This window comes from Hemiscyllium ocellatum, chromosome 24 (assembly GCF_020745735.1).
Source record: "Hemiscyllium ocellatum isolate sHemOce1 chromosome 24, sHemOce1.pat.X.cur, whole genome shotgun sequence".
NCBI lineage: Eukaryota > Metazoa > Chordata > Chondrichthyes > Orectolobiformes > Hemiscylliidae > Hemiscyllium > Hemiscyllium ocellatum.
Window position 1 is genome coordinate 489,424 of NC_083424.1, and position 27,816 is coordinate 517,239.

The window sequence follows — 27,816 nt, forward strand, 5'->3', positions numbered from 1 at the left end:
TTAAATTCTCAAGCTCTCTGACTGAGCTTTCACACCTCATCCTCACATAAGCCGTCTTCCTTCTCTTGACAAGAGCTTCAACTTCTTTAGTAAACCATGGCTCCCTCTCTCAACAACTACCTCCCTGCCTGATAGGTACATACTTATCAAGGACCACAGTAGCTGTTCCTTCAATAAGTTCCACATTTCAAGAGTGCCCATCCCCTGCAGTTTTCTCCCCCATCCTATGCATCCTAAATCTTGCCTGATTGCTTCATAATTGCCTTTCCCCCAGTTATACCACTTTCCCTGTGGCGTATACCTATCCCTGTCCATTACTGTTGTAAACATAACCGGAATATGGTCACTATTGCCAAAGTGCTCACCTATCTCCAAATCAAACACCTGACAGGGGTCATTCCCCAGTACCAAATCCAATATGGCATCTTGCCTTGTTGACCTGTCTACATACTGTGTCAGAAAACCCTCCTGCACACATTGGACAAAAACTGACCCATCTAAACTACTTGATCAATAGTATTCCCAGTCAATATTTGGAAAGTTAAAGATCCCCCACAACAACTACCCAGTTATTCTCGCTCTTATCGATAATCATCTTTATTATCCTTTCCTCTGGAAACAATCCCTGGAACTATTTGGAGGCCTATAGAAAACTTCCAACAGGGTGATCTCTCCTTTTCAGTTTCTAACCTCAGCCCATACTACCTGAGTGGTTAAGTCCTCAAATGTTATCTCAGCTACTGTAATACTGTCCTTGATTAACAATGCCACACCCTCCTCCTTTTACCACTTTCTCTGTTCTTACTGAAACATCTAAATCCCAGAATCTGCAACAACCATTCCTGTCCCTGCTCTACCCAGGTTTCTGAAATGGCCACAACATCGAAGTCCCAGGTACCAACCCATGCTGCAAGTTCACCCACCTTATTCCGAATGCTCCTGGTGTTGAAGTACACACATTTCAAACCAACATCCTGATTGCCTGTGCCCTCTCGCGACCTTGTAAACCTATCCCTGACCTCACAAACCTATCCCTGCCCTCACTACCCTCCACCTCCTGTACACGGGAACTACAATTCAGGTTCCCATCCCCCTGCTGCATTAGTTTAACCCCTTCCCCCACCCCCCCCAAGAGAATTAGCAAATTTCTCCTACCCAGCAGGATATTGGTACCCCTCTGGTTCAGGTGAAGACCATCTGTTTGTAGAGGTCCCACCTTCCCCAGAAAAAACTCCAATTATCCAAGAATCTAAAACCCTCCCTCCTGTACCATCCTTGTAGCCACTTGTTCAGCTCCACCCTCTCCTTGTTCCTTGCTTCACTAGCACATGGCATGGGCAACAAACAAGAGATAACAACTCTGTTCCACCCAGCTTCTACCCTAACTCCTAGATCCCCACCTTTCTTCCTACCTCTGTCACTGGTGCCTACATGGACCACAACTTGAGGCTGCTTCCCCTCCCTCTCAAGGATCCCAAAACCACAATCAGAGCCATCACGACCCCTGGCACCTGGGAGGCAACACCCCAACCTTGAGTCTCTCTCATTCTCACAAAACCTCCTATCTGTCCCCCTAACTATGGAGTCCCCAATGACTAATGCTCAGCTCCTCTTCCCCATTTCCCTTTGAGCAACAGGGACAGATTCTGCCCAGAGACTTGTGCCCCATTGCTTACCCCTGGTAAATACCCCACACCAACTGTATCCAAAGTGGTATACTTGTTGTTGAGGGGAATCACCACAGGAGATCCCTGCACTACCTGTCGATTCCCTTTCCTACCCCTGACGGTAACTCATCTCCTTTCTTCACATGGCTGTGGAGTAACTACCTGTGAAGTATTTAACCCTGAAGTAGATAGATTTATCAAGACTGGAGGTGTTGAGGGTATGGGGCGGGAGAGTAAGAGTATATTATCAAGGCGGAGGATCTGCCAAGATGTTGTTGAATGGCAAAGCAGAATTAAAGGGCTGAATGGCCTACTTGTTTACATGTCTCTCTATTTCTGCTGCTCATATTCTAACTCATGCCAATTTCTGTTGTCCTCTCAGCCCATGTGCTCACTGACCTACACTGACACTGTCTGACAATGCCTTGATTTAAAACTCCACCACTCTTGTTTTTACATTTTTACCATCTCTCCTCTAGCCTCACAACTCCCTGCCTTCGTTCCAGTCCTTGAATTCTGGCCAATTCTTCAACAGATTCCCTCCCCTTCAGGTGTCATGGCCCTCAGTTTGGAAATCCCCTTTGAAATCTCTCTATCACTCTTCCCTCCTCTAATTCCCCCCTTAATGCCGCCCAGTGGTCATGCTTTTGGTCACCTTCCTTACTTGGCTCAGTATCAAATTGCTTGTTCCTGTTCCCGTGAAATATTTTGGGGATTTTTGAGCTGTTTTTGCTGTTTGGTCCGTTGCCTTGACTGGGGGAGTAATTGGTGAAACAACCCTCATGTTGCTGAAATCCCCACCCCCCACCTTGGGAGTCAGTGTCACTCACTGGGCAAGTTCCTGCTGGGGAAAGGTTTCTCAATCCCAGTCACTGTCAAAGAGCCAGGAGCCAAGCTTTGACAGAGTTGAAGTTAGATTGACCGTCACTAGCTGGGATTACCACCCACTTAGAAAGGGGTACTTGGGAAAAGAACCAGCTTCCCAAATGTCCTCAGGGTCAAAGTTCATTCTGGGTTGAATGTCCGTGGGACCCTCTAATTACTCAGACATGATTCTAAAGCAGTATTGTTTGTTTGTTTGACCAATGATAAGAATTATTGAATGATAAACTGTTGAATTCATTGAAACCAATGTCAGGAAAAGTGCTGGGCTTACACTTGGATTGAGACCACTGACTCTGGTGAAAAATCCCAGTTTCCAGAGATTGCGACTCCTTCCTCTCATTGGATCATGAATCATTTTGTGACGTGATTATAATTTCTTCAGCCCCTGAACATTTTAAATTAACGATTTGATTATTTTAGTAACAGGTAGTTTACCACTGATAGTCAGAGCCTCAGTTTCTGCTGTGCTGCTGTGCTGTTCTGACTGATTGACCTGTTCCTCACTGCCCTTCTCTTTGAGAAACAATTTCTCACTGTCTGTGTCATCATTTAGCAGAGAGTGATATCCCATTATCGCCCTGCCCCCTCTTTACTGACCTTCTACAAGAGAAACTCACGTAACCCCTCTCATGAGTTTGGTTATAGTCCAACAGGTTTAATTGGAAGCACTAGCTTTCAGAGCGCTGCTCCTTCATCAGGTGATTGTCAGGTGATTGTCAACCACCTGATGAAGGAGCGTTAAACCTGTTGGACTATAACCTTATGTTGTGTGATTTTTAACTTTGTCCACCCCAGTCCAACACCGGCATCTCCAAATCATGATTTTGGAAACTTCTATCAAATATTCTTCATAACCAGATGTTTATTTTGATTAGTTCTGATTTGGATGTTGCTAAGCAATTTAACTGTTCCAAACCAGATGTAAGCGGCCTTTCCAGGGTGTGCACTGCCCTGGACACTGGCCAATGAGTTATTTTCCTCAGGTTAGGTCTAGTGGGACTTGTTTACCGTCTCGAGTCCTTATAGCAGCAGCAACGACAATGGTGTGCCGGCCTGGATCCTGAAGAAACTTTTTTAACCATTTGGCTGAGGCTTGGCTTTGTTTTGGGACTTTGCTGTGTGCTTTTCAGGATATGTCGTGAGTCAGGGTATGCAATTGCCTTCAGGGCAGAGGTGGGGACTGCAGATGCTCTAACCTGTGCAATTGGTTTCAGTCAAGTGGGGTTCGCCAGGTCCGACAGTCTGGTGGGGTGACCACTTCCATTGGAATACCTTGCAACTCATAAGCTCCACTTCCCACATTTTCCAATGATAAAGTCGGTTGTAGTGCCTTTTTGAAGTCCATTGAGCTTCAGCTAGTAGGTGCTTTTCATAGAATCATAGAATTCCTAAATGGTGGAATTTAGCCTATCAAGTTCACACTGACCCTCTTAACAGCATCCCACCTAGACCCACCCCATCCCTCTAGCCTGGAATTTCACATGGCTAATCCACCTAGCCGACACATCCCAGACACTATCGGCAATTTGGCAGGGCCAATCCATCTCACCTCTAACATGGTGACGTCATTAATCCCACTCTCAGTGCCACTGAAATAACTCCCCGGAGGCTGGTATCCTGTCACCAAGTCAACCTTTATTTACATGTGAAAAGTCCTTGATATTGATCCAGCTCCCTCAGAGCCCCCTGACACTCCTGGTTTTATCTGTCAGTCAGGGCTCCCTGATTGGACCAGATTAACACCTGGTCGACCTTGTTACCATCAGTGTAGACTTGGATAGAGGATTGGCTGGCGGAAAACAGTGTGTATGCACAAATGGGTTATTTTCTGATTGGCAGGATATATTGAGTGAAGTACTGCAGGGGTCCATGCTGGGACCTCAACATTTTACAGTTTACGACAATGATTCAGATAAGGAGAGCAAAGGCATGGTGGCTCAGCACATAAACAACATAATAAAAACAGATTGGAAAGTACATTGTGAAGAAGATACAAAGGAGATGCAGATGGATAGCAAGAGATTGATGAGTGGTTAAAAAGGTGACAGATAGGGAATGACTGAAGGACGTGTAAAGTTATTCACTTCAGCAGAAAGAATGAAAAGACAGAGTATGACTTCAGTGGAAAATCACATAAACGAGGGAGCTGGGTGTTTAAATGCAAGAGAAGTTAGTAACCAGATCCAGCAAGTAATCAAAATTACATATTGTCCTTTATTACAAGAGAAATTGGACATAAAACCAGGGAAATTGTAAGACAGGGCATTGGCGAGACCACAGTTTTGCTTTCTATATTTGTGGAAGGATGAGTGTGTGGTGGTGGAGGCAGTTCAGGGGAGGCTTACTGGACTGAGCCCTGGAATGAGCAGATTGTCCCTGTGGAAAGATTGGACAGACTGGGCTTCTTTAGAACAGTAACAGGTGACTTGCCTGGAAATGAGGTTTCCTCTTGTGGCGAGTTCAGAACTAGGGGGCACTGTTTTAAAATTAGGGGTCGCCGATTAGTACAGATGAACATAATTTAAAGTGGGTTTGGGGTCATATGTAGGCCAAACCAGGTAAAGACGGCAGATATTGCAACATACAACAGTTGGTCACATTAACACACTGAAACCATTAAAGTTCTGAATTTACTGAATTCAGATTTCAGCAGCTGTTATGGTGCATTAACCTGGACCTACTAATGCAGTGGCATTACCACCACACCATCACCTCCCACCTTGTATAGTTTTAGTAAAATCTCCTGATTCTTATACTCCAATCCCTTTGACATAAGGTCCAACATTCCATTTGCCTTCCCAATTACCCGCTGAACAAGGATGCTAGCTTTTTGTTAACTTTGAGTGAGGGCTCCCAATTACCTCAACATTCTGCAATCTGTCTTCATTTAAGAATTATTCAGCTCATTTATTCTTCTTGCCAAAGTGCAGAATCTCAGTGCATTATATTCCATCTACCAAGTTTTTGCCTACTCGCTTAAATATCTTTATCCCTCTGCAGACTCTGTCATCTTCACCACGTGACTTCCCAAGTATTTTTGTATTAGCTACAAACTTGGTGAGAGTATATTCAGTTTTCTCATGCAAGTCATTAATGGATATTTATAAATAATTCAAAGTCGATGACGAGCCTGGAATCTTTATCAAAGACATTTGGAAGTCTATGTATTCACAACAGCTATATTACTCTCTCTCTCACTTCATCAACAAACCTCAGTCAAGTTAATTGAATACTGTTTAAGAAACGTGTGCTGGCTTTCCTCAGTATCCAGATTTTTTAAAATGTCTGTTAATGTTGATTCAGATTATTCGATGGAGACTTGCGCTCCTGGAATGGGAAGGGTATTTAATTTGGGTGATGGTGGTGTTCCAATACCGTCACCTTCCCATATTCTATCAGGATTTAGCTCTGGGCGAGAAGGCCTTTGTTAACCTTTGTGGCCCACTGCCAGGTGAAACCCTTCCGTGACGATCTAGTGCCTGGAAGCTGCTACCCTATGCTCATTGCCAGGGGATGGTCCTTCAACTGTTGGCAATCAATGCCTGACCAAAGTCCTGGACATCCAACAGTAACTATTGTTGGGAGTCACTCCTTGCCTATCCATCTTTCACTCCCTCCTCCCTCTCCCCAAGATACCCAACCAAAGAACCGCCCCACACATCATGTCCCTGCTCTTGAGTTCTTCAAAATCCTGGAGCTGCTCTTCCACCCACAGCCACTACCCCTACAATGGCCCTGTTGAGTGAATATCTTGCCACACTCTGGTCCATAGATCTGGATGGTGGGACCACTCTCTCCCAGGGGCTTGGCTTCAGGAGAAGAGCCACCAAAGGCCTTTCCCAGCTGGGCAGCCTGTGCTTCTGTGCCCCACTCCTGGAAAAAGGCAGGTCACCACATTCCACTTTCTAGATTAGAGTGGTGCTGGAAAAGCACAGCAGGTCAGGCAGCATCCGAGGAGCAGGAAAATTGTTGTTTTGGGCAGGAGCCCTTCATCAGGAATACAGGCAGAGGGCCTGAAGGGGGGAAGAGATCTCCACTCCGGGGGCTCCCTGCCTCTATTCCTGATGAAGGGCTTTTGCCCGAAACAACGGTTTTCCTGCTCCTCGGATGCTGCCTGACCTGCTGTGCTTTTCCAGCACCACTCTAATCTAGTATCTGGTTTCCAGCATCTGCAGTCCTTGTTTTTACCACCTTCCACTTTATCTCACATCCCACCCATTCCTGGTCATTTTATCAAACTTACAGAATACACAGAATCCAATCCTTTTCAATTCCACAAGCTGCCAGTGAGTCACTTAGCTCCTCCGTTAGCATCTTTACCATCTTCTCTGAGGGCAGTTAGGGATGGGCCTAAAGATGGACTCTCCAAGACCCAAAATGAGTACAAAATAAAAGATTCCAAGGATGATGAATAGCTCGGCTATGCTGCCTGTGTCCATATGTAAATCCCTGTTTGGTCTCTAGGTGACCTCTCTCTTCCTTTCATCACCTTGTTGCTGTTTATAAGCCAGTGGAAGATTTGGATTGCCTTTTACTTTAGCTACCAGTCTGCTCTCACGTCCCCTCTTTAGATTTTTTGTCTTGTTTGCCCGGATCACCATATCAGGATAACGCTGGATAATTCATGACTGTTCATTAAGTCGAGAAGTTTAATTTCATAGGCATTTCCCTGTGAGAAAAGAGAATGAAATCTGAATCCCAATGTCTCACCCAGCATTTACTTTTCCAGACCTCTGCACTATATGAATCACCCCAGGGTGATGGAAGGTGGAAGAATCATCACAGGCTACTCCAGTTAGAAAGAGATAGCTGGGAGAGATCCAGTTCTCTCAGCAGTAACAAGAGCCAGCCCAAAGCAGTTTCAGGTAAGTGTGAACTCCACTAGGTCAGTGAGCTGCAGGAAGTGAACAATTCTGTCTTGAAAAGTATTCGGGAACAGAGTTATTTTGCACTCTGTATTCGGCTGCAGCTCATGCCTCATACTGAGGTGGTGCCGTCAGAGGTTCAGCACTGAGGGAGTGCCACATTATCGGCAGGACAGTGCTGAGGGAGCACCACTGTTCACTCCCTCTGCCATGACCTTATAGTCGCAGTAATGTATACCATCTGCAGTAGCTCATCAAAGCTCCTTCCTTGAGACATCATGGTACAGCCACCTCCTCCCTCAGGCAAGTTTTGATACTGAATCTGATGAGTTTTGAGTCTGACCTGACTCAGGGCAGATGTGATCCTGAGGATGATGCTGGAATTTAGATGAAAATGTCACTGACTCTCACTCTTGTTGGAATATTGCAAGCTGTCACCTCCTTCCTTCGGGAATCATAGAATCTTATTAAGTGAAAGCAGACCATGGAGTTTACACCGACCCTACAGATCCACCCCCTACCTGTAACACTGCTATTCTCATGGCTAATCCACCTAGTCTGCTCCTCACTGGGTAAGTACAACGGGATCTTGATCAGATGGACCAATGGGCCAAGGAGTGGCAGATGGAGTTTAATTTAAATAAATATGTGGTGTTGTATTTTGAAAAGGCAAATCAGGGCAGAAGTTTTACACTTAATGATAAGGTCTTGGGAATGTTGCTGAACAAAGAGACCTTAGAGTGCAGGTTCATGTATCCTTAAAAGTGGAGAAGCAGATAGACAAGATAGTGAAGAAGGCATTTGGTATGTTATCCTTTATTGGTCAGAGCATTGAGGAGTTGGGAAGTCATGTTGCAGCTGTACAGGACATTGGTAAGGCCACTGTTGGAATATTGCACGCAATTCTGGTCTCCCTCCTATTGGAGGGATGTTGTGAAACTTGGAAAGGTTCAGAAAAGATTTACAAGGATGTTGCCAGGGTTGGAGGGTTTGAACTTCAGGGAGAGGCTGAACAGGCTGGGGCTGTTTTCCCTGGAGCGTCAGAGGCTGAGGGTGACCTTATAGAGGTTTATAAAATCATGAGGGGCATGGATAGGGTAAATAGACAATGTCTTTTCCCTGGAGTGGGGGAGTCCAGAACTAGAGGGCATAGGTTTAGGGTGAGAGGGAAAAAAATTTAAAAGGGACTTAAGGGGCAACCTTTTCGTGCAGAGGGTGGTACGTGTATGGAATAAGCTGCCAGAGGATGTGGTGGAGGCTGGTACAATTGCAACATTTAAGAGGCATCTGGATGGGTATATGAATAGGAAGGGTTTGGAGGGATATGGTCCAAGTGCAGGCAAGTGGGACTAGATTAGGTTAGGATACCTGGTCAGCATGGACGGGTTGAACCAAAAGGTCTGTTTGACTCTCTGATTCTGGACAATTTCCCATGGCCAATCCAATTAACCGGCACATCTTTGGACTGTGAGAAGAAACCAGAGCACCCGGAGGAAACCCACACAGACACTGGGAGAACGTGCAATCTCCGCACAGTCATCCAAGAGTGGATTCTGGCGCTGTGAGGCAGCAGTGCTAACCACTGAGCCACTCTGCTGCTCCAGGTTGCTGTTGAGATACCTTCTTGAACCAGTGCAGTCCATGTGCTATAGGAGAACCACGATGTCCTTAGGGAGGGAATTCCACAACTTTGATCTGGTGACAATAGAAAGAACGGTGATATATTTGTGAGTCAGGATGGCGAGAGCCGGCAAGCTTTAAAAATCCTCTCGGCTTTCTGGAAATAAGACATCACTGAATTGATGTAAGTGTAAAAACTCTTGTTTCTGACGGCCTTATTGAAATATTGTTCCTCATATCAGACTTCCAGCGGAGTCACCAAGTCCCGGTTTGTGTGTATGAGGGTAAACGGCCCTCTCAATCAGAGCGAACACATTACATCACAAGACCACCACCCCTCATTCCAACATCCAGGCAGCAGACTGGGGCTGAATGTCAAGACCCCATCACTCAGGTAAGGGGACTAGTGAGGGTGGGGTGACCATCTCCCCAAAGTGATTGTGAGGGGGGTGGGAGTGATCTCTTCGAGGATAGGGCTGGGATTGTGGGGGAAGGTGTTAGCCCCTAAACAGGAACTTGGTTGATGATGGGAGGTCATTCCTAGGACAAAGGACCAGGGTTATAGCAAGGTGGCCCCACGGACGGAGGGGCTGAGTTCTTGGATGGATGGGTGTGTGGGTGGGAGGGGGAGGGCCATCACGATACCCCACTGTAAAGGGCAGGATCGGTTCTGTCTTGGGCCTGGGAGTTTTGACCTATCTGTGACTCTCTGTCTTTTTTCTCCATCTCAGGGAGCTGCAATCCCATTGCTCAGCACAGCTGCTTATGGGCCAGAGCGCGGTCAGGGTCACCAGACGACACTGCCCATTGGCCTGCAGTGGTCAGTGGATCCGTCCAGAGACGGTAGGTGCTGGGAATGAACGGTCCGACTGATGGAATTAGAAACAGGAAACGAATAGCAAGACGATTCCACGTCAGCCAAAGCTGCTTCGAAACAATGCTCATTCAGCCCCTCCATCCTGCTCCACAACGAGAGCAGTTCACTCCTACATCAGCCCCATCATCCTGTACCACAGGGAGGATGGCATTTCGCTCTTCCATCCTGTTCAAGGGGACGGGGAAGTGTGCAGTTAGCCCCTACACCTGTTCCACAGAGATAGAAGGAGTCCATTCAGCCCCAAAAGCCCATTCTGACATTAATTGGATATTGCCTGATTCCTATCTCATCTCTGTTTATCCATCTTTGCTCCATGACCTCATGCAACTTAGTGAACAAAAACAGCACATCCATCTCTTACAGTATGCAGTTTACCCAACATTGTCTGGGACAGGGAATGTTCCCAGGTCCACATCCAGTTTAGGATGAGGAAGTGCACCATTTTTATTCTAGACACATATCTCACTCCACCCTGAAGTGGACGTTGCTGAAGTCCCAGTGGATCCTCTGGGGGAGGGGGAAGAGGATCAGGCAGACCTCCCCCACCTCACCAGTGGAGAATAGATTCATTAACCTCGCTCTATGCTTTACTATAACAAAGCCAAACTGATCCTGTTCAAATCCAAACTGTTCACAAGCTCAAATCCTCCAAATAGCGGGTAAAAGTGAGGACTGCAGATGCTGGAGATTAAAGTTAAGAGTGTGGTGCTGGAAAAGCGCAAGAGGTTAGGCGGCATCTGAGGAGCAGGAGAATCGATGTTTCGGGCAAAAACCCTTCATCAGAAATCAGAAATTCCTAATGAAGGGCTTTTGCCCAAAACGCCGACTTTTCTGCTCCTCAGATGCTGTCTCTCCTCCAAATAGCACCAGGCAATAACTAGCCCAACCCGACAGGAGACTATCGGCTCTGTGTTTCCCTGTTAGCTCTCTCTCACCACCACCCCACCACATCACATAGCGACATTAGAACGTTGCAGTCAAAAGGATAAATTCTCAAACCTCCAGTGAGTTAGAGAGAGCAGTTAGTGTGGGAGGGTCACTGGGTTTATGAGTTACTTGGCTTACAAGGCACATTCAAGATAATATTAGATCCAAGGGGAATGGGTACAAATTGGAGAACGTGGGGAATGGGAGCAGGTTCAAATTCAACAAAGGAGGACAAAGGGAAAACGGAGAACAAGTCTAAGCTGTGGAGAACATTAAAACCCGACTGTAAAAGCTTTTATACACGTCTGAAGAGAAAAAAAACATTGGTGAAGACAAGTGTTGGTCCAAGAGTCAGAAGCTGGGAAATTTAAAATTTTGAATAAATGACTCACCAATTAAACACATACTTCGGTTCTGTGTTCACAAATAACAATCCAGAAATATATAGAGACAAAGAATTTAGTGAGAGAGAGGAACTAAAGGAAATCCGTATGAAAAGAAATTAGGAAATTGATGGAATTGAGGACTGATAATTGTCTGGACCTTAGTGAGACCACGCCTGGAATTTTGTGTGCAGGTTTGGCCTCCTTATCTGAGGGAGGATGTTCTTACCAAAGCAGGGGAGTACAGCAAAAGTTTATCAAATACATTTCTAGGATGGGAGGACTGATATATGAGTTAGTGAAAGAGTCGTTGAGTTACTGTGGGTTACCAGCATGACATTAGTGTTGCTGCTTTTCTGAGTTTATTGAATCAGTTAATTTTGTCTTCACTGGAGTTTCTGAAGAATGAGGCGGACGACCTCACAGAAACGTATCAAATTCTAACAGGATTAGTCAGGTAGATGGAGGAAGGATGGGAAGGTCCAGGCTGTGGGTCACAGTTTAATGATACAGGGTAGGCCTTTTAGGATTAAGATGAAGAAAAATGTCTTCACCTATTGAGTGGTGAGGCTATGGAATTTACTGCAACAAAAAGCAACTGAGGTTCAAACAATGCATGTTTCCTAAAAGGAGCTTGATGGAGTTGTTAGGACGAAAGAGATCAAAGGGTATGGGGAGAAAGTGGGAACAGGAGACTGAACTGGATGATTAACCAAAATCATAATGAATTGGGGGAACCAGGCTGGATGGGCCGAACGTCCTATTCCTGCTCCTTGTTCTTCTGTCTTTGTCATTACCGACAGAGTAGATCGGTTGTGGGTTGCTGTAGGTTTGTAAGTGAGTTGCTCAGTTTGTGGGAAAGTTGTTGGTTAGTGAGTTAGTCTGGTTTGGTGAGAGAATCATTGGCAATGTGGGTTAATACGGGTTCGTGAGAGACTGGCTGGGTTAGTGAGTGACTTTAGTGACCGAGTCAATGGGTTAGTGAGAGAGTTGTTTGTTTAGTGAGTTACTGTAGGGTTAGTGAAAGAGTCGTTGAGTTACTGTGGGTTACCAGCGTGACATTAGTGTTGTTCCTTCTCTGAGTTTATTCAATGGACTGTCACTGTTGTGTTGCCATGCTATTTACAGCAATGAAACAGGAGCAATTATCGCCACTGTCACAGAACAGCCCACCAGAAACCAGGGGAACACAGACAGTTAATAACAACTTCATCAGCACAGGTATGGAATCAGACAGTGCTCTCCCAGAACTGAACCTCTGAACAGCACTCCCACAGCACTGACCCTCCGACAGTGCAGCACTCCCTCAGCAATGACCCTCCGACAGTGCAGCACTCCCTCAGCACCGACCGTTCGACAGTGCAGCACTCCCTCAGTACTGACCCTCCAACAGTGGTTACTCTCTCAGCAGCAACACTTCGACAGTGCATCACTCCTTCAGCACTGACCCTCCGCCAGTGTAGCACTCCCTCAGCACTGCCTCTCCGACAGTGCCCACTCCCTCAGCACTGACCCTCCGACAGTGCGGCACTCCCTCAGCACTGACCCTCCGACAGTGCAGCTTCCCCTCAGAACTGACCCTCCGACAGTGCATCACTCCCTCAGTACTGACCCTCCGACAATGCGGCACTGCCTCAGTACTGACCCTCCGACAGTGCGGCACTCCCTCAGTACTGACCCTCCGACAGTGCGGCACTCCCTCAGCACTGACCCTCCGACAGTGCATCACTCCCTCAGCACTGACCCTCCGACAGTGCGACACTCCCTCAGCACTGACTCTCCGACAGCACATCACTCCCTCAGCACTGACCATCTGAGAGTGCCCACACCTTCAGCACTGACCCTCCGACAGTGCCCACTCCCTCAGCACTGACCCTCCGACAGTGCCCACTCCCTCAGCACTGACCCTCCGACAGTGCATCACTCCCTCAGCACTGACCCTTCGACAGCGCATCACTCCCTCAGCACTGACCCTCCGACAGTGTAGCACTCCCTCAGCACTGACCCTTCGACAGTGCATCACTCCCTCAGCACTGACCCTCCGACAGTGCATCACTCCCTCAGCACTGACCCTCCGACAGTGCGGCACTCCCTCAGCACTGACCCTCCGACAGGGCCCACTCCCTCAGCACTGACCCTCCGACAGTGCGGCACTCCCTCAGCACTGACCCTCCGACAGGGCCCACTCCCTCAGCACTGACCCTCCGACAGGGCCCACTCCCTCAGCACTGACCCTCTGTCAGTGGACTCTCCTGAAACCCCAGTGTTGAAGCAGGAAACTGCTTGTCATGGGATGGGGCCGTCGAAGCATAAGGTTCTTTCATTTCACTTCCAGGTCTTTGTAATTAAACATCTTGAGTTTTCTGTGTGCCTGTTTCTGTGTAATTGGTCTGTGAAAGTTGTCCTGTTTTTGCAGCTTCACCCCTGTGTCTGGTTCAACCTGGGAGCATCACACGAGGGACCCCTGGAGCAAGATTTCCTTTGGAATCAGCAGCTTCCTACCGAGGCTCGATCACTCAGGTAACCTCTGATCAGATCACAGTGTGGGAACCTGCTGTAAACTAACCCCCAACCCCCACACAGCCACTCTGCCACCCCGACCCCCCCCCACCCTGCTAACCCCCACCTCGCCATCCCCCACCCCGCCCTCCGCCACACCGCCATCCCCCCACCCCACCAACCCCCACCCCGACCCCCCCCACCCCGCCAACCCCCACCCCCCACCCCGACTCCCCCCACCCTGCTAACCCCCACCTCGCCATCCCCCACCCTGCCCTCCGCCACACCGCCATCCCCCCACCCCCCCACCCCGCCCTCCGCCACACCGCCATCCCCCCACCCCCCCACCCCGCCCTCCGCCACACCGCCATCCCCCCACACCCCCACCTTGCCAACCCCCAACCCCCCACCCTGACCCCCCCCACCCCGCCAACCCCCACCCCGACCCCCCCACCCTGCTAACCCCCACCTCGCCATCCCCCACCCCGACACACCGCCACGCCGCCATCCCCCCAACCCCCCACCTCGCCACCCCCCCCACCCCGCCAACCCCCACCCCCAACCCTGACCCCCCCACCCTGCTAACCCCCACCTCGCCATCCACCGCCCCGCCACCCCAACACCCCGCCCTCCGCCACACCGCCATCCCCCCACCCCCCATCCCCCCACCTCGCCATCCCCCCACACCCCCACCCCGCTACCCCCCACCCCGCCATCCCGCCACCCCGACATGCTGCCACCGCCCCCCCCCACCCCGCCATCCCGCCACCCCGACATGCCGCCACCAGCCCCCCCACCCCACCAACCCCCCCCCCCCCCACCCCGCCAAATCAAGTTGTTTCCAACTCTATGGACAGTGATCACAGTTCAACTTTTGAGGTTTAACAAAGGAATTGAAATTTGGTGATGTGTAAATTTTATCAGGTTTCCAATTACAACACCAAAGAGAATCAGAGACAGCCGCAGCCATAGTGCAGCTTTCGACATTTTGTTCCTTGTGACTCTCTCTGGGTGTGTGAAACAGAAATCAAGTCCTGAAAGGACTGTGAGACCTCCATCCAAACAGCATCTGCCAAATCTGGTTTTCTGACAATTAATGGCAGTGAAGCCCCATCGTTTCTACCCTTAAAAGCTTTGCGTGGCCAACTTTCTGAAATCACCTGACTTTTTGTAATTACCGAGTGGATTACAGTCCAATTAAAACTGTTGGCCTCATTTCCCTGAAGTCCCACTCCCCTTGGTAAGAAAAAACACCCTGCCTCATTCAGAGAGTGTCCGAATAGTTCAGGAACTTCCAGGTCACCATGTTGGTCAAAAATGTAGCTGAACTCCCAAGAAAGCCAGTGATGATTCCAAATCAATTGACAGAGTAAAGCACCAAGGAGGGACCAGCCTCATCCTGTGCTCGATCAGTCTGTATTGGTCAGAGTAGTGAGTACAGGAGTTGGGAGGTCATGTTGCGGCTGTATAGGACATTGGTGAGGCCACTTTTGGAATATTGTGTGCAATTCTGGTCTCCATGATAGAAGAGGGATGTTATGAAACTTGAAAGCATTTAGAAAAGGTTTGCAACGATGGTGCCAGGGTTGAGGACTTGAGCTATTGGGAGAAGCTGAATTGGCTGGGGCTGTTTTCCCTGGAACGTCAGAGACTGAGGGTTGACCTTATAGATGGTTATAAAATCATGAGGGTCATGGATAGGTTTAAATAGGCAAAGTCTTTTCCCTGGGGTGGGGGAGTCCAGAACTAGAGGGCATAGGTTTAGGGTGAGAGGGGAAAGACATAAAAGAGACCTAAGGGGCAGCTATTTCACACAGAGGATGAAGCATGTGTGGAATGAGCTGCCAGAGGAAGTGGTAGAGGCTGGTACAATTACATTTAAAAGGGATCTGGATGGGTTTATGAATAGGAAGGGTTTAGAGAGACATGGGCGAAGTGCTGGCAAATGTGGCTAGATTTCTATGGGATATCTAGTTGGCATAGAAGAGTTGAACTGAAGGGCCTGTTTCCATGCTGTACATCTCTATAACCAGATAAATAATAAAAAAGACAAATGCTTTATATAGCACTAGTTCTGATCACAACCATCTCCAATGAAATATCTGGAAATATTTTGTGATCTCGGAGATGAAGCGGTGAATTACTGACCATCAAATGCCTCAAGCAGCCTGAGAGCACAGCCAAAGAGTGAGCAAATAATGTGATAACAAATAATAAGGAAAGAACAGAACACTGAGATCTTATAAACTGTGCCAGAAACTGGATTACATCAGCCCGACAGGCACCCCGGTTTAACACCTGACCCTCCAACAGTGCCTAACTCTCCCAGCACTGACACTCCGACAGTGCCTAACTCTCCCAGCACTGACACTCCGACAGTGCTCTCACCCTCAGCACTGACCCTCTGACAGTGCGGCACTCTCTCAGCACTGACCCTCCGACAGTGCCTAACTCTCCCAGCACTGACCCTCCGACAGTGCCTAACTCTCCCAGCACTGACACTCCGACAGTGCTCTCACCCTCAGCACTAACCCTCTGACAGTGCGGCACTCTCTCAGCACTGACCCTCCGACAGTGCCTAACTCTCCCAGCACTGACACTCCGACAGTGCTCTCACCCTCAGCACTAACCCTCTGACAGTGCGGCACTCTCTCAGCACTGACCCTCTGACAGTGCGGCACTCTCTCAGCACTGACCCTCCGACAGTGCGGCGCTCCCTCAGCACTGACCCTCTGACAGTGCGGCACTCCCTCAGCACTGACCCTCTGACAGTGCAGCACTCCCTCAGTACTGACCCTCCGATAGTGCGGCACTCCCTCAGTACTGACCCTCCGACAGTGCGGCACTCCCTCAGTACTGACCCTCCGACAGTGCGGCACTCCCTCAGCACTAACCCTCTGACAGTGCGGCACTCCCTCAGCACTGACCCTCTGACAGTGCGGCACTCCCTCAGCACTGACCCTCTGACTGTGCGGCACTCCCTCAGCACTGACCCTCTGACAGTGCGGCACTCCCTCAGTACTGACCCTCCGACAGGTGCATCACTCCTTCAGCACTGACCCTCTGTGCGGCACTCCCTCAGCACTGACCCTCTGACAGCACGGCTCTCCCTCAGTACTGACCCTCTGACAGCACGGCTCTCCCTCAGCACTGACCCTCTGACAGTGCGGCACTCCCTCAGTACTGACCCTCCGACAGGTGCATCACTCCTTCAGCACTGACCCTCTGTGCGGCACTCCCTCAGCACTGACCCTCTGACAGCACGGCTCTCCCTCAGTACTGACCCTCTGACAGCACGGCTCTCCCTCAGCACTGACCCTCTGACAGTGCGGCACTCCCTCAGTACTGACCCTCCGACAGGTGCATCTCTCCTTCAGCACTGACCCTCTGACTGTGCGGCACTCCCTCAGCACTAACGCTCTGACAGTGCACCGCTCCCTCAGCACTGACCCTCTGACTGTGCGGCACTCCCTCAGCACTAACGCTCTGACAGTGCACCGCTCCCTCAGCACTGACCCTCCGACAGCGCATCTCTCCCTCTGCGCTAACCTTCCGACAGGTAGATCACTCCCTCAGCACTGACCCTCCGGAAGTGCATCACTACCTCAGCACTGACCCTCCGACAGGTGCATCACTCCCTCAGCACTGACCCTCTGACAGTGCATCACTCCCTCAGCACTGACCCTCTGACAGTGCAGCACTCCCTCAGCACTGACCCTCTGACAGTGCAGCACTCCCTCAGCCCTGATCCTCCGGCAGTGCCCTCTCCCTCAGCACTGACCCTCTGACAGGTGCATCACTCTGTGCTGACCCTCCTACAGTGCATAACTCTCCCAGCACTGACACTCTGACAGTGCTCTCTCCCTCAGCACTGACCCTCTGACAGTGCGGCACTCCCTCAGCACTGACCCTCCGACGGTGCATCATTCCCTCAGCACTGACCCTCCGACAATGCGGCGCTCCCTCAGCACTGACCCTCCGCCAGTGCCCACTCCTTCAGCACTGACCCTCCAACAGTGCGGCACTCTCTCAGCACTGACCCTCTGACAGTGCATGTCTCCCTCAGCAATGACCCTCCAAAAGCGCAACACTCCATTAGCACTGACCCTCCAACAGCGCACCTCTCCCTCTGCGCTGACCCTCCAACAGGTGAATTACTCCCTCTGCCCTGACCCTGTGACAGGTACATCACTCCCTCTGCGCTAACCCTGTGACAGTGTAGAACTCCTTCTGCGCTGAACCTTCCACAGGTGCCTTACTCCCTCTGCGCTGACCATTCGACAGTGTAGAACTCCCTCTGCGCTGACCCTCTGACAGTGTAGAACTCCCTCTGCGCGACCCTCTAACAGTGTAGAACTCCCTCTGCGCGACCCTCTGACAGTGTAGAACTCCCTCTGCGCTGATCCTCTGACAGTGTAGAACTCCCTCTGTGCTGACCCTCTGACAGTGTAGAACTCCCTCTGCGCTGACCCTTCGACAGTGTAGAACTCCCTCTGCGCTGACCCTTCGACAGTGTAGAACTCCCTCTGAGCTGATCCTCTGACAGTGTAGAACTCCCTCTGCACTGACGTTTTCATCCCAAGGTTCCTCAGACAGCACCTTCCAAATCTATGACGACTTTGATCCTGAATGACAAGGGTGTCCGATAAATCTGAATGTCAACACCTTCATGTTCCTCTCCAAGCCACTCACCATCCTGACTTGAAAATATATCACTATTCCTTCAGTATCACTGGGTCAAAATCTTGGAATATTTCCCCTGTGAGGAATTTCGTTCTGGGTCTACACACAACACATGGACTGCAGTGATTCAAGGAGGCCATTCGCCCCCACCTTCTCGGGGCAAGCAGGATTGGGCAATAAATGCTGGGTCCAGCCAGTGACACCTATGACCCATGAGACAGGGACAGTATCTCACATGTTATGGGTTATTTTAAAGAACAGTTTGTGTGCTGAATAAATAATAATTACTTGACATTATTAACTGTTCGTGTTAAACATTATCCTGTGTATATTTGCACACGTCAAAATGTGGCCATTGGAACCATTGATACAGGGAGCAGCTCCTCATGTTAATCTCACCTGCAGGTTAACGCAGCCCTAAGCTGAAAGCTTGGTGTAAACACTGTACAAGGTTCTCCACCAAAGCACTAATTATTTTATTTTGTTTCCAAATTCTTCTTTTCCTCGATCATTATTCACTGCTGGGTTGTTCTGGGCAATCCTGATGTATATTCCTGTTGTTTGTCATGAAGATTGGTGGCTGCTTTCCTCTGGTGCTGACTGTGTTGCCTCTGTCTCAAAGATCATTGACTGTGTCTCTTCTGTTACACAGGGAACGCCAGCAGAGGTTCTCTATAAAGGAATTGTCACCAGCGTCAGGGAGGAAGACAATCCCAACAGGGATGAGAGAGCACAGAAGGAAGCCTCTTCAAAAGGACATGTCATCTATGAAGGGAAAAGTGGTCATGTGCTCTCATATGATGGTGAGGAGCCTTTATTTGGATTTCAAATTGTCCAGGGAGTGCCACAGAATAGGTTATCCAAAATCCAGTCGCTTGCCTTATGTTGTCAAAAGTGGATGCAGGTCATTGCATGATAAATTTTGTTGCAATTGCAAAGAGACAGAGAAGCTTTTAAAGGAAAGGAATTTCTAAATCACCAATGGAAATAAAACTACTGGACAAGACTTTAATTTTTAAAACATTTAACATAGACATTTACTGTAACAAATAAACTAAAATTAATATCATTTAAACTTTACGTAAACTGCGAAAGATACTTCAAATGAAAAGGAAAATTTCATTTTAAATAATCACCATAACATAGGTATGCCACTCATAGTCTCAAACCCTCTCATAACCTGTGTAACTAACACAGCATCGCCTGTAAAATCAGGCTTTCTGGCTTGGGTCCTGCTATGTGGTATCTCTCCCTTACACTCACTCCAGTTCGTGTGTCACAGTCATCAGCAGCGATACTCCAGCTGAAGTCCCTCGACACAGTCAACACTGTGCATAGATACATATCTCTGAAGCCTCTGTCACTCACTCTCACAGTCATCTTGGTGCACCAGATGCACAACAAGCTCCCTTCACCAAGTCTTTAAACTATCTGTAAGGTTCTGACAAAATGAAGTCAGCAATTTCCAACCTCTCCCATTTTTATCTATTGCTCTCTGTCCTTTTAACTTGTAGAACCAAAGCAGCTACATTGTCTTTACCGCATTCACAAGGCCTGAAGAAAAGGCTGAGGGACTTGGGTCTGTTCTCATTGGAGGGAAGGCGGCGAAGAGGGGATTTAATTGGGATATACAAGATGATCAGAAGGTTAGAGAGGGTGGGCAGTGAGAGGCTTTCCCTAGGATGGTGATGTCAGCTTGTACGAGGGGCATAGCTACAAATTGAGGGGTGATAGATTTAAGACAGATGTCAGAGGCAGGGTCTTTACACAGAGAGCGGTAAGGGCGGGGAATGCCCTACCTGCCAATGTAATCAACTCAGCCACATGAGGGAGATTTAAACAATCCTTAGATAAGCACATGGATGATTTTGGGATAGTGTAGGGGGACGAGCTGAGAATAGTTCACAGGTCGGTGCAACATCGAGGGCCGAAGGGCCTGATCTGCGCTGTATTGCTCTATGTTCTATATTCTGTGTATCTATTCAAAAGTTCCCAAACAGAAAACTCTTCCATTCAGGAAGAACCAGCGTGTTCTTGCAGTTACAAATGTTCAGTGTATCTGAGCTGCAAGCAATAAAACAGCCAATCAACTCCACCTCCAACCCCCCCACCTCCAACCCCCCCACTACCAACAACCCCCCCCACCTCCAACAACCCCCCCACCTCCAACCCCCCCACCTCCAACCCCCCACCACCTCCAACCCCCCCACCTCCAACCCCCCCACTACCAACAACCCCCCCACCTCCAACAACCTCCCCACCTCCAACCCCCCCACCTCCAACCCCCCACCACCTCCAACCCCCCCACCTCCAACCCCCCACCTCCAACAACCCCCCACCTCCAACCCCCCCACCTCCAACCCCCCACCACCTCCAACCCCCCCACCTCCAACCCCCCCACTACCAACAACCCCCCCACCTCCAACAACCCCCCCACCTCCAACCCCCCACTACCAACAACCCCCCCACCTCCAACAACCCCCCACCTCCAACCCCCCCACCTCCAACCCCCCCACCAACAACCCCCCCCCTCCAACCCCCCCACCTCCAACAACCCCCCCACCTCCAACCCCCCCACCTCCAACCCCCTACCTCCAACAACCTCCCCACCTCCAACAACCCCCCCACCACCAACCCCCCCACCTCCAACAACCCCCCCACCTCCAACCCCCCCATCTCCAACAACCCCCCACCTCCAACCCCCCACCTCCAACCCCCCACCTCCAACCCCCCACCAACAACCCCCCCAACACCAACCCCCCCACCTCCAAACCCCCCTCCCCTCCCCCCCACCACCAACCCCCCCACCAACCCCCCCCCTCCCCCCCACCACGCCCGACAACAGGCAATCATCTTTCTGTTTATCCTAAACTCACAACATTTCAACTCCATGTCAGGTGAGGTTGCTATGGCGATTCTTCTAACCAAGTGGGAACTCTCTAATAGAATGTTCTGGAATTAACATGAAAACATTGCATGACTCAAAAGAAAAATACACATACTCCCAAAATACAACTGTCTTCCCAATTCCTAATAACAAAACATAAAGTTACGAAGTGGTTGATCAGCTGTGGTCATGTCAGTTGAAGGATCAGGTGTTCATCAGGAAGCACTGACAGAATCTCTCCCTAATAGAGAACTGGGATCAAATACTTTAGTGCTTGATAAAAAATTAGCACCTCATTCTCAAAGTTGGCCACTTGGACAGTGCAGCACTCCCTCAGCACTGACCCTCTGACAGGGCAGTACTCCCTCAGCACTGACGCTCCGACAGTGCGGCACTCCCTCAGCAATGATCCTCCAACAGTGCGGCACTCCCTCACCACTGATGCTCCGACAGTGCGGCACTCCCTCAGCACTGCCCCACCGACAGTGCGGCGCTCCCACACCACTGACCCTCCGATAGTGCGGCACTCCCTCTGCACTGACCCACAGACAGTGCGGCACTCCCACACCACTGACCCTCCGATAGTGCGGCACTCCTTCTGCACTGGCCCACAGACAGTGCGGCACTCCCTCAGCACTGACCCTCCGACAGTGTGGCACTCCCTCAGTACTGACCCTCTGACAGTGTGGCACTCCCTCAGCACTGACCCTCCGACAGTGTGGCACTCCCTCAGTACTGACCCTCTGACAGTGTGGCACTCCCTCAGCACTGTCCCTCCCACAGTGTGGCACTCCCTCAGTACTGACCCTCCGACAGTGCGGCACTCCCTCAGTACTGACCCTCCGACAGTGCGGCACTCCCTCAGCACTGACCCTCCGACAGTGCGGCACTCCCTCAGTACTGACCCACCGGCAGTACGGCACTCCTTCAGCACTGACCCTACGACAGTGCGGCACTCCCTCAGTAATGACCCTCTGACAGTGCGGCACTCCCTCAGTACTGACCCTCTGACAGTGCGGCACTCCCTCAGCACTGACCCTCCGACAGTGCAGCACTCCCTCAGCACTGACCCTCCGACAGTGCGGCACTCCCTCAGCACTGACCCTCCAACAGTGCGGCACTCCCTCAGCACTGACCCTCCAACAGTGCGGCACTCCCTCAGCACTGACCGTTCAACAATGTGGCACTGTTTCTCACGAATATTCAGGTTTTGAAAATGAAGCATTACACATTGACCCCAGTGAAGGATGACGGTCGTGATTCTGATTTGTGTAAAATTGCTTTTTGTGGTTTAACTGCCATGATTTCAAATCCGTGCTGCTGTGCAAAAACTGAATCGCTCTCAACCAACCTATCGTGCTCTTCCTGTTAACTCATGTTGATCAGAAACAAAATACACCAAGTCTTTTAACTGCTGCATGAACTTTGAGATGATGTTGGTGAACCCAATGTTGGGTTGGGAATCTGTGCTGTGGGTGCAGGGAGGTAATGTTTTGGGCGATGAGTGACTAACACAGCCTCTAACAAGTGAACCATTAAAGCTGTGTCACTGGCTACAGACACCTTCCTTCTCTGCTGCCATTAACAGAACAGCACCTCCTGCATCCACAAGTCTGCTTTGATTTTTGTTCTCATTCACTTTCCATATAATCTTTAGGAATCACATCAGGAAATTCCAAAGACAGCCAGTGGAGTTCCGTAGCCGTGAATGAAGTCACTGGAATAAAGCGGAGTTATGAGATGATGGAAGGAGGCATCGTATGGGGTTTAACGGCACGAGATTCAGTGCCTTCCAGCTATGAGGGTAAGTGTGTGAGAGAGAGAGAACCTTTCCGTTTTGAGAATTCCATCTTAGCCTTAATGAATGACAGCCATCAGGCTGGGAAACCAGAACTGAAGGTTATGTCTACACTCAGTCATACTCGCATCCATCTGTCAAAGGTTTTAATGATTAGATTAGATTACTTAGATTAGATTACTTACAGTGTGGAAACAGGCCCTTCGGCCCAACAAGTTCACACCGACCCGCCGAAGTGAAACCCACCCATACCCCTACATTTACCCCTTACCTAACACTACGGGCAATTTAGCATGGCCAATTCACCTGACCTGCACATCTTTGGACTGTGGGAGGAAACCAGAGCACCCGGAGGAAACCCACGCAGACACGGGGAGAACGTGCAAACTCCACACAGTCTGTCGCCTGAGGCGGGAATTGGTGGGTCTGACAACTCCGAACTGAAAATGTGTTGCTGGTTAAAGCACAGCAGGTCAGGCAGCATCCAAGGAACAGGAAATTCAACGTTTCGGGCAAAAGCCCTTCACCAGGAATGAAGGGCTTTTGCCCGAAACGTTGAATTTCCTGTTCCTTGGATGCTGCCTGACCTGCTGTGCTTTGACCAGCAACACATTTTCAGCTCTGATCTCCAGCATCTGCAGACCTCACTTTTTACTTGACAACTCCGAACCCATTTTTCACAAATTGATCAGTTGGACAATTGTTACTAAGAAATTGTGTGTTGTTTATCTTTATAGAAGATAGAAACACAAGTAAGTAATTCAGTTCTACCATTCATAATCATGACAGATTATCCAGCTCAGTCCCCTAACCTGCTTTCTCCCCATACTATTTGATCCCTAAGCCCTTAGAACCACGTCTAAGTCATTTTTGAAAACATGAACTGTTGTGGCCTCAACTGCTGCACAGTGGCAAAGACGTCCACAGGTTCTCCACTCTGTCAGTCCTAAACACTCTCCCCATTTCCTTAGATCCCTGGTTCTGGACTTCTCAGTCATTGGGAACACCCTTCCTGCGTTTAGCCTGTCACACCCTGTTAGAATTTTAGTGGTTTCTATGAGATAGCTCCTCATTCTTTTAAACTCCAGTTAATATAGTCCTAACTAATCCAGTCCCTCCTCATACATCAGCCCTACATTCCCAGGAGTGAGTCTGGTAAACCTTCACTGCACTCCCTTCATCTCCAGAAGAGCATACCTCAGGTCAGGAGACCAAAACTGCACAGTATTCCAGGTATGACTTCATCAAGGCCCTGTCTAATTGCAGCAAGACATCCCTGCTGCTGTACTCAAATCCTCAGTACAAAGGCCAATATACAGTTTGCCTTCTTCACCTACACATTTACCTTCAGCGACTGGTGTACAAGGACCCCAAGTCTCGTTGCAGTTCCCCCTTTCCTAACCTATTATCATTCAGATAATCCACCTTTCTGTTTTTGCTCCCAAAGTGAAGAGCCTCACATTTGTCCACAGTATCTGCCACATATTTACCCACTCACTCCACCTGTCCAAATCACACTGAAGTATCTCTTCATCCTCCTCACAGCTCATCCTGATACCCAGTGTTGGGTCATCTGCAAACTTGGAGATATTACATTTAGTTCCCTAATTCTAAATTTTTATTGAACCTAGTTTTCTAATCACCCTGTTCAGCAATGTTATGACACATCTCTGGAAACGATGAGACTTGACACTACGCCTGCATTACCAGATAGCCCCTTAAACCATTCCCAGGGTGTTTGGACAGTCCATCCTCCGGAGTTACACCAGCCCCACTCCCCACCTCTCCCTCCGCTACATTGATGGCTGCATTGGCGCCACCTCATGCTCCCGCGAGGAGGTTGAACAATTCGCCAACTTCACCAACATATTCCACCCCAACTTTAAATTCACCTGGACCATCTCTGACACTTCCTTCCCCTTCCTGGACCTCTCCATCTCCATCAATGATGACCAACTCAACACTGATATTTTTTACAAACCCACTGACTCCCACAGCTACCTGGATTACACCTCTTCCCACCCTACCACCTGCAAAAATGCCATCCCGTATTCCCAATTCCTCCATCTCCGCCGTATCTGCTCCCAGGAGGACCAGTTCCACCACAGAACACAACAGGTGGCCTCTTTCTTTAGAGACCACAATTTCCCTTCCTACATGGTTAAAGATGCCCTCCAACGCATCTCGTCCACATCCCGCATCTCCGTCCTCGAACCCCACCCCTCCAACCGTAACAAGGACAGTCCTCCACCCCGCCTCCCGCTGTCTTCACCTTCCACCAACCTATCACCTTCCATAAATACCATTCCCTCCGCGACTACCTCTTCAGGTGCATGTCCCACAACAACCCACCCTCCCCTCTCAGCACCTTCCCCTGCCACCGCAGGAATGCAAAACCTGCACCCACACCTCCTCCCTCACCTCCATCCAAGGTCCCAAAGGAGCCTTCCTCCATCGCCACTCCCTCACCACCTGACACCTGGAGGAAGAACGCCTCATCTTCCGCCTCGGAACACTTCAACTCCAGGGCATCAATGTGGACTTCACCGGTTTCCTCAATTCCCCTCCCCCCACCTTACCCCTGTTCCAACCTTCCAGCTCAGCACCATCCTCATGACTTGTCCTACCTGCCAATCTCCCTTCCCACCTATCCACTCCATCCTCCTTTCTGAACTATCACCATTACCCCCAGCTCCATCCATCTTGAACTCTTAGCTACCTTCTCCCCAGCCCCCACCCTCTCCCATTTATCTCTCCACCCCAGAGGCTCCCAGCCTCATTCTTGATGAAGGACTTTTGCCCGAAACATCGATTTTCCTGCTCTTGGCTGCAGCCTGACCTGCTGTGTTTTTCCAGCACTACTCTAATTTTGTCTCTGGATTAGCAGTCTAGTGATAATGCCATCGCCTCACCGAAATACAAGCGCACTAGATTCATTATCAACTGGGCAGGTACTTGCTTCAGTAAAGTGACAGTAATGCAAGGACCGTATGTTTTGAACTTGTGCAAGGGATTTCTAATCGATTGCCTTAACTACTTCAGCCACCACCAAGTGCTTAGTTCCTAATCTGAATTATTAATATGTATCACAAACAGCCAATGGTTACTCGTTTTGGTTTAGTTTTGAGGTACTGATTTCTTACTGGAGAATATGTATTGTGTGTTTTAGGGCTAATGTTTCGTGCTGCTCCCAGGGACAGACTGAGTCACCACGACTCCAACCAAACCCCTCAGGTTCATGGCTCAATCACACAAGGTACCTTCGCTCACCTGCACACCATGATGAATATCATCAGGTGTAGATTGTCAGGAATCTTGGCTGTGAACATTCAGTTCATCGCTTCCTATCTCCGACACACTGTCTCCATCGCCCCATTTCAGTCTCACTCTCTATCTCTTTATCATTCTGTCTCTCTCTCTCTTCCTCACACTCTGCCTCCCTCACTCTCCCTCTCACTCCATCTCTCAGCGGATGTTCAAAACTTATTTCATGGTGACAGATACAAGAAATCCTACATCATTAATCAACTGGGAGCATTTATACAAGCGAAATAGACTTTCTGCCTCTTTATAAATAACCCCTCTGCCTTGAGGCAGAGTTCCAAAGTTACACAACCTTCAGAGAGAATTCCACCCTCTTCCTCCCACCTCCCCAATCTGTGACCCGAAATGACCCCTAATTTTAAATTTAATTGTTGACGCCCATGAGAGGAAATGCCTTTTCCAAGTCCACCTCGTCAAACATCATTCAGGGTATTGTAATCTTCAATCAAATGTTTTGGTCTTCTGCATTGTACTGGAAGCAAGCCAGCCTGGCTAACCTGTTCTTTCAGAGAAAAGCCATATTCCAGTTATCAATCTTAGTCAGCCTTCTCTGAACCCTACCCCCCCCCCCCCCCCCCACTATATTTCCATCTTACCTTAAATATGGAGACCAAGGTTGCGCGTTGTAATTGAGGGATGCTGTCACCGCTGTCCTGTATAAATGAAGTATAAGATCTTTACTTTGATTAAATAAAAACAGAAATAGTCAGAGAATCTCCGCAGGTCTGACAGCAGCTTTGGAGAGAAAAGAGTCAGTGTTTCAGGTCTAGTTTTTGTTTTGGATTTCCAGCATCTGCCTTTTTTTTGTTATCCTTATTTTGATATTGAATTCCTGTTGAAAAACGAGCTGGCATCCCACAAGCTGCACCTTCATACTAATCCTTGCAACTCATGCACTAAAGCACAAGTCATTCTGCACCTTGGACTTCAGCCATTCTCCATTTAAGTAATACTGTGTGCTTTTTAGCCTACTTGCCAAAGTGACTGACTTCGCATGTTTCCACATTATGCTCTATCTGCGAGTTTCTGCCCGCTTTATCATCTGCAGACTCCTTATGTCTTCACACTTGACCTTCCTCCTTATTTCTGTGTCTTCTATGAATTTAATCACGATGTCCTTGCTCCCCTTTCTAACTGATTGACATTAGCTGTAAAACGCTGAGGTGACTTCTTCAGGACAGATCTGTGACACTAAAGAAGACAATGTTTCTGTCTCTTGTCAGTTGTGGTCAGACCTGCTGGGTTTCTCCAGCAAATGTCTGTTTTCGTTTCAGATCTCCAACATACGCAGTTAGAGTCATAGAGTCATAGAGATGTACAGCACGGAAACAGACCCTTCGGTCCAACTCATTCATGCTGACCAGATATCTCAACCCAATATAGTCCCACCTGCCAGCACCC

The 27,816-nt window shown here is 49.2% G+C and overlaps 1 protein-coding gene across 8 annotated transcripts in view; it reads left to right on the forward strand.

Moving 5' to 3' along the window:
• The window catches only part of ncor2 (nuclear receptor corepressor 2), a 246,500-nt gene that overhangs the window by 183,451 nt on the left and 35,233 nt on the right, over window positions 1-27,816 (forward strand). For 6 of the 8 annotated variants that reach the window (XM_060843298.1, XM_060843304.1, XM_060843300.1 and 3 more), the window contains 8 exons: window positions 7,282-7,417; window positions 9,280-9,431; window positions 9,769-9,880; window positions 12,353-12,445; window positions 13,641-13,744; window positions 19,059-19,209; window positions 22,951-23,097; window positions 26,261-26,347. In XM_060843298.1, the coding sequence (XP_060699281.1) occupies window positions 7,282-7,417; window positions 9,280-9,431; window positions 9,769-9,880; window positions 12,353-12,445; window positions 13,641-13,744; window positions 19,059-19,209; window positions 22,951-23,097; window positions 26,261-26,347 (982 nt within the window). The remainder of the gene's footprint in view (window positions 1-7,281; window positions 7,418-9,279; window positions 9,432-9,768; window positions 9,881-12,352; window positions 12,446-13,640; window positions 13,745-19,058; window positions 19,210-22,950; window positions 23,098-26,260; window positions 26,348-27,816) is intronic. The other 2 variants (XM_060843302.1, XM_060843303.1) reach the window with 2 other exon arrangements.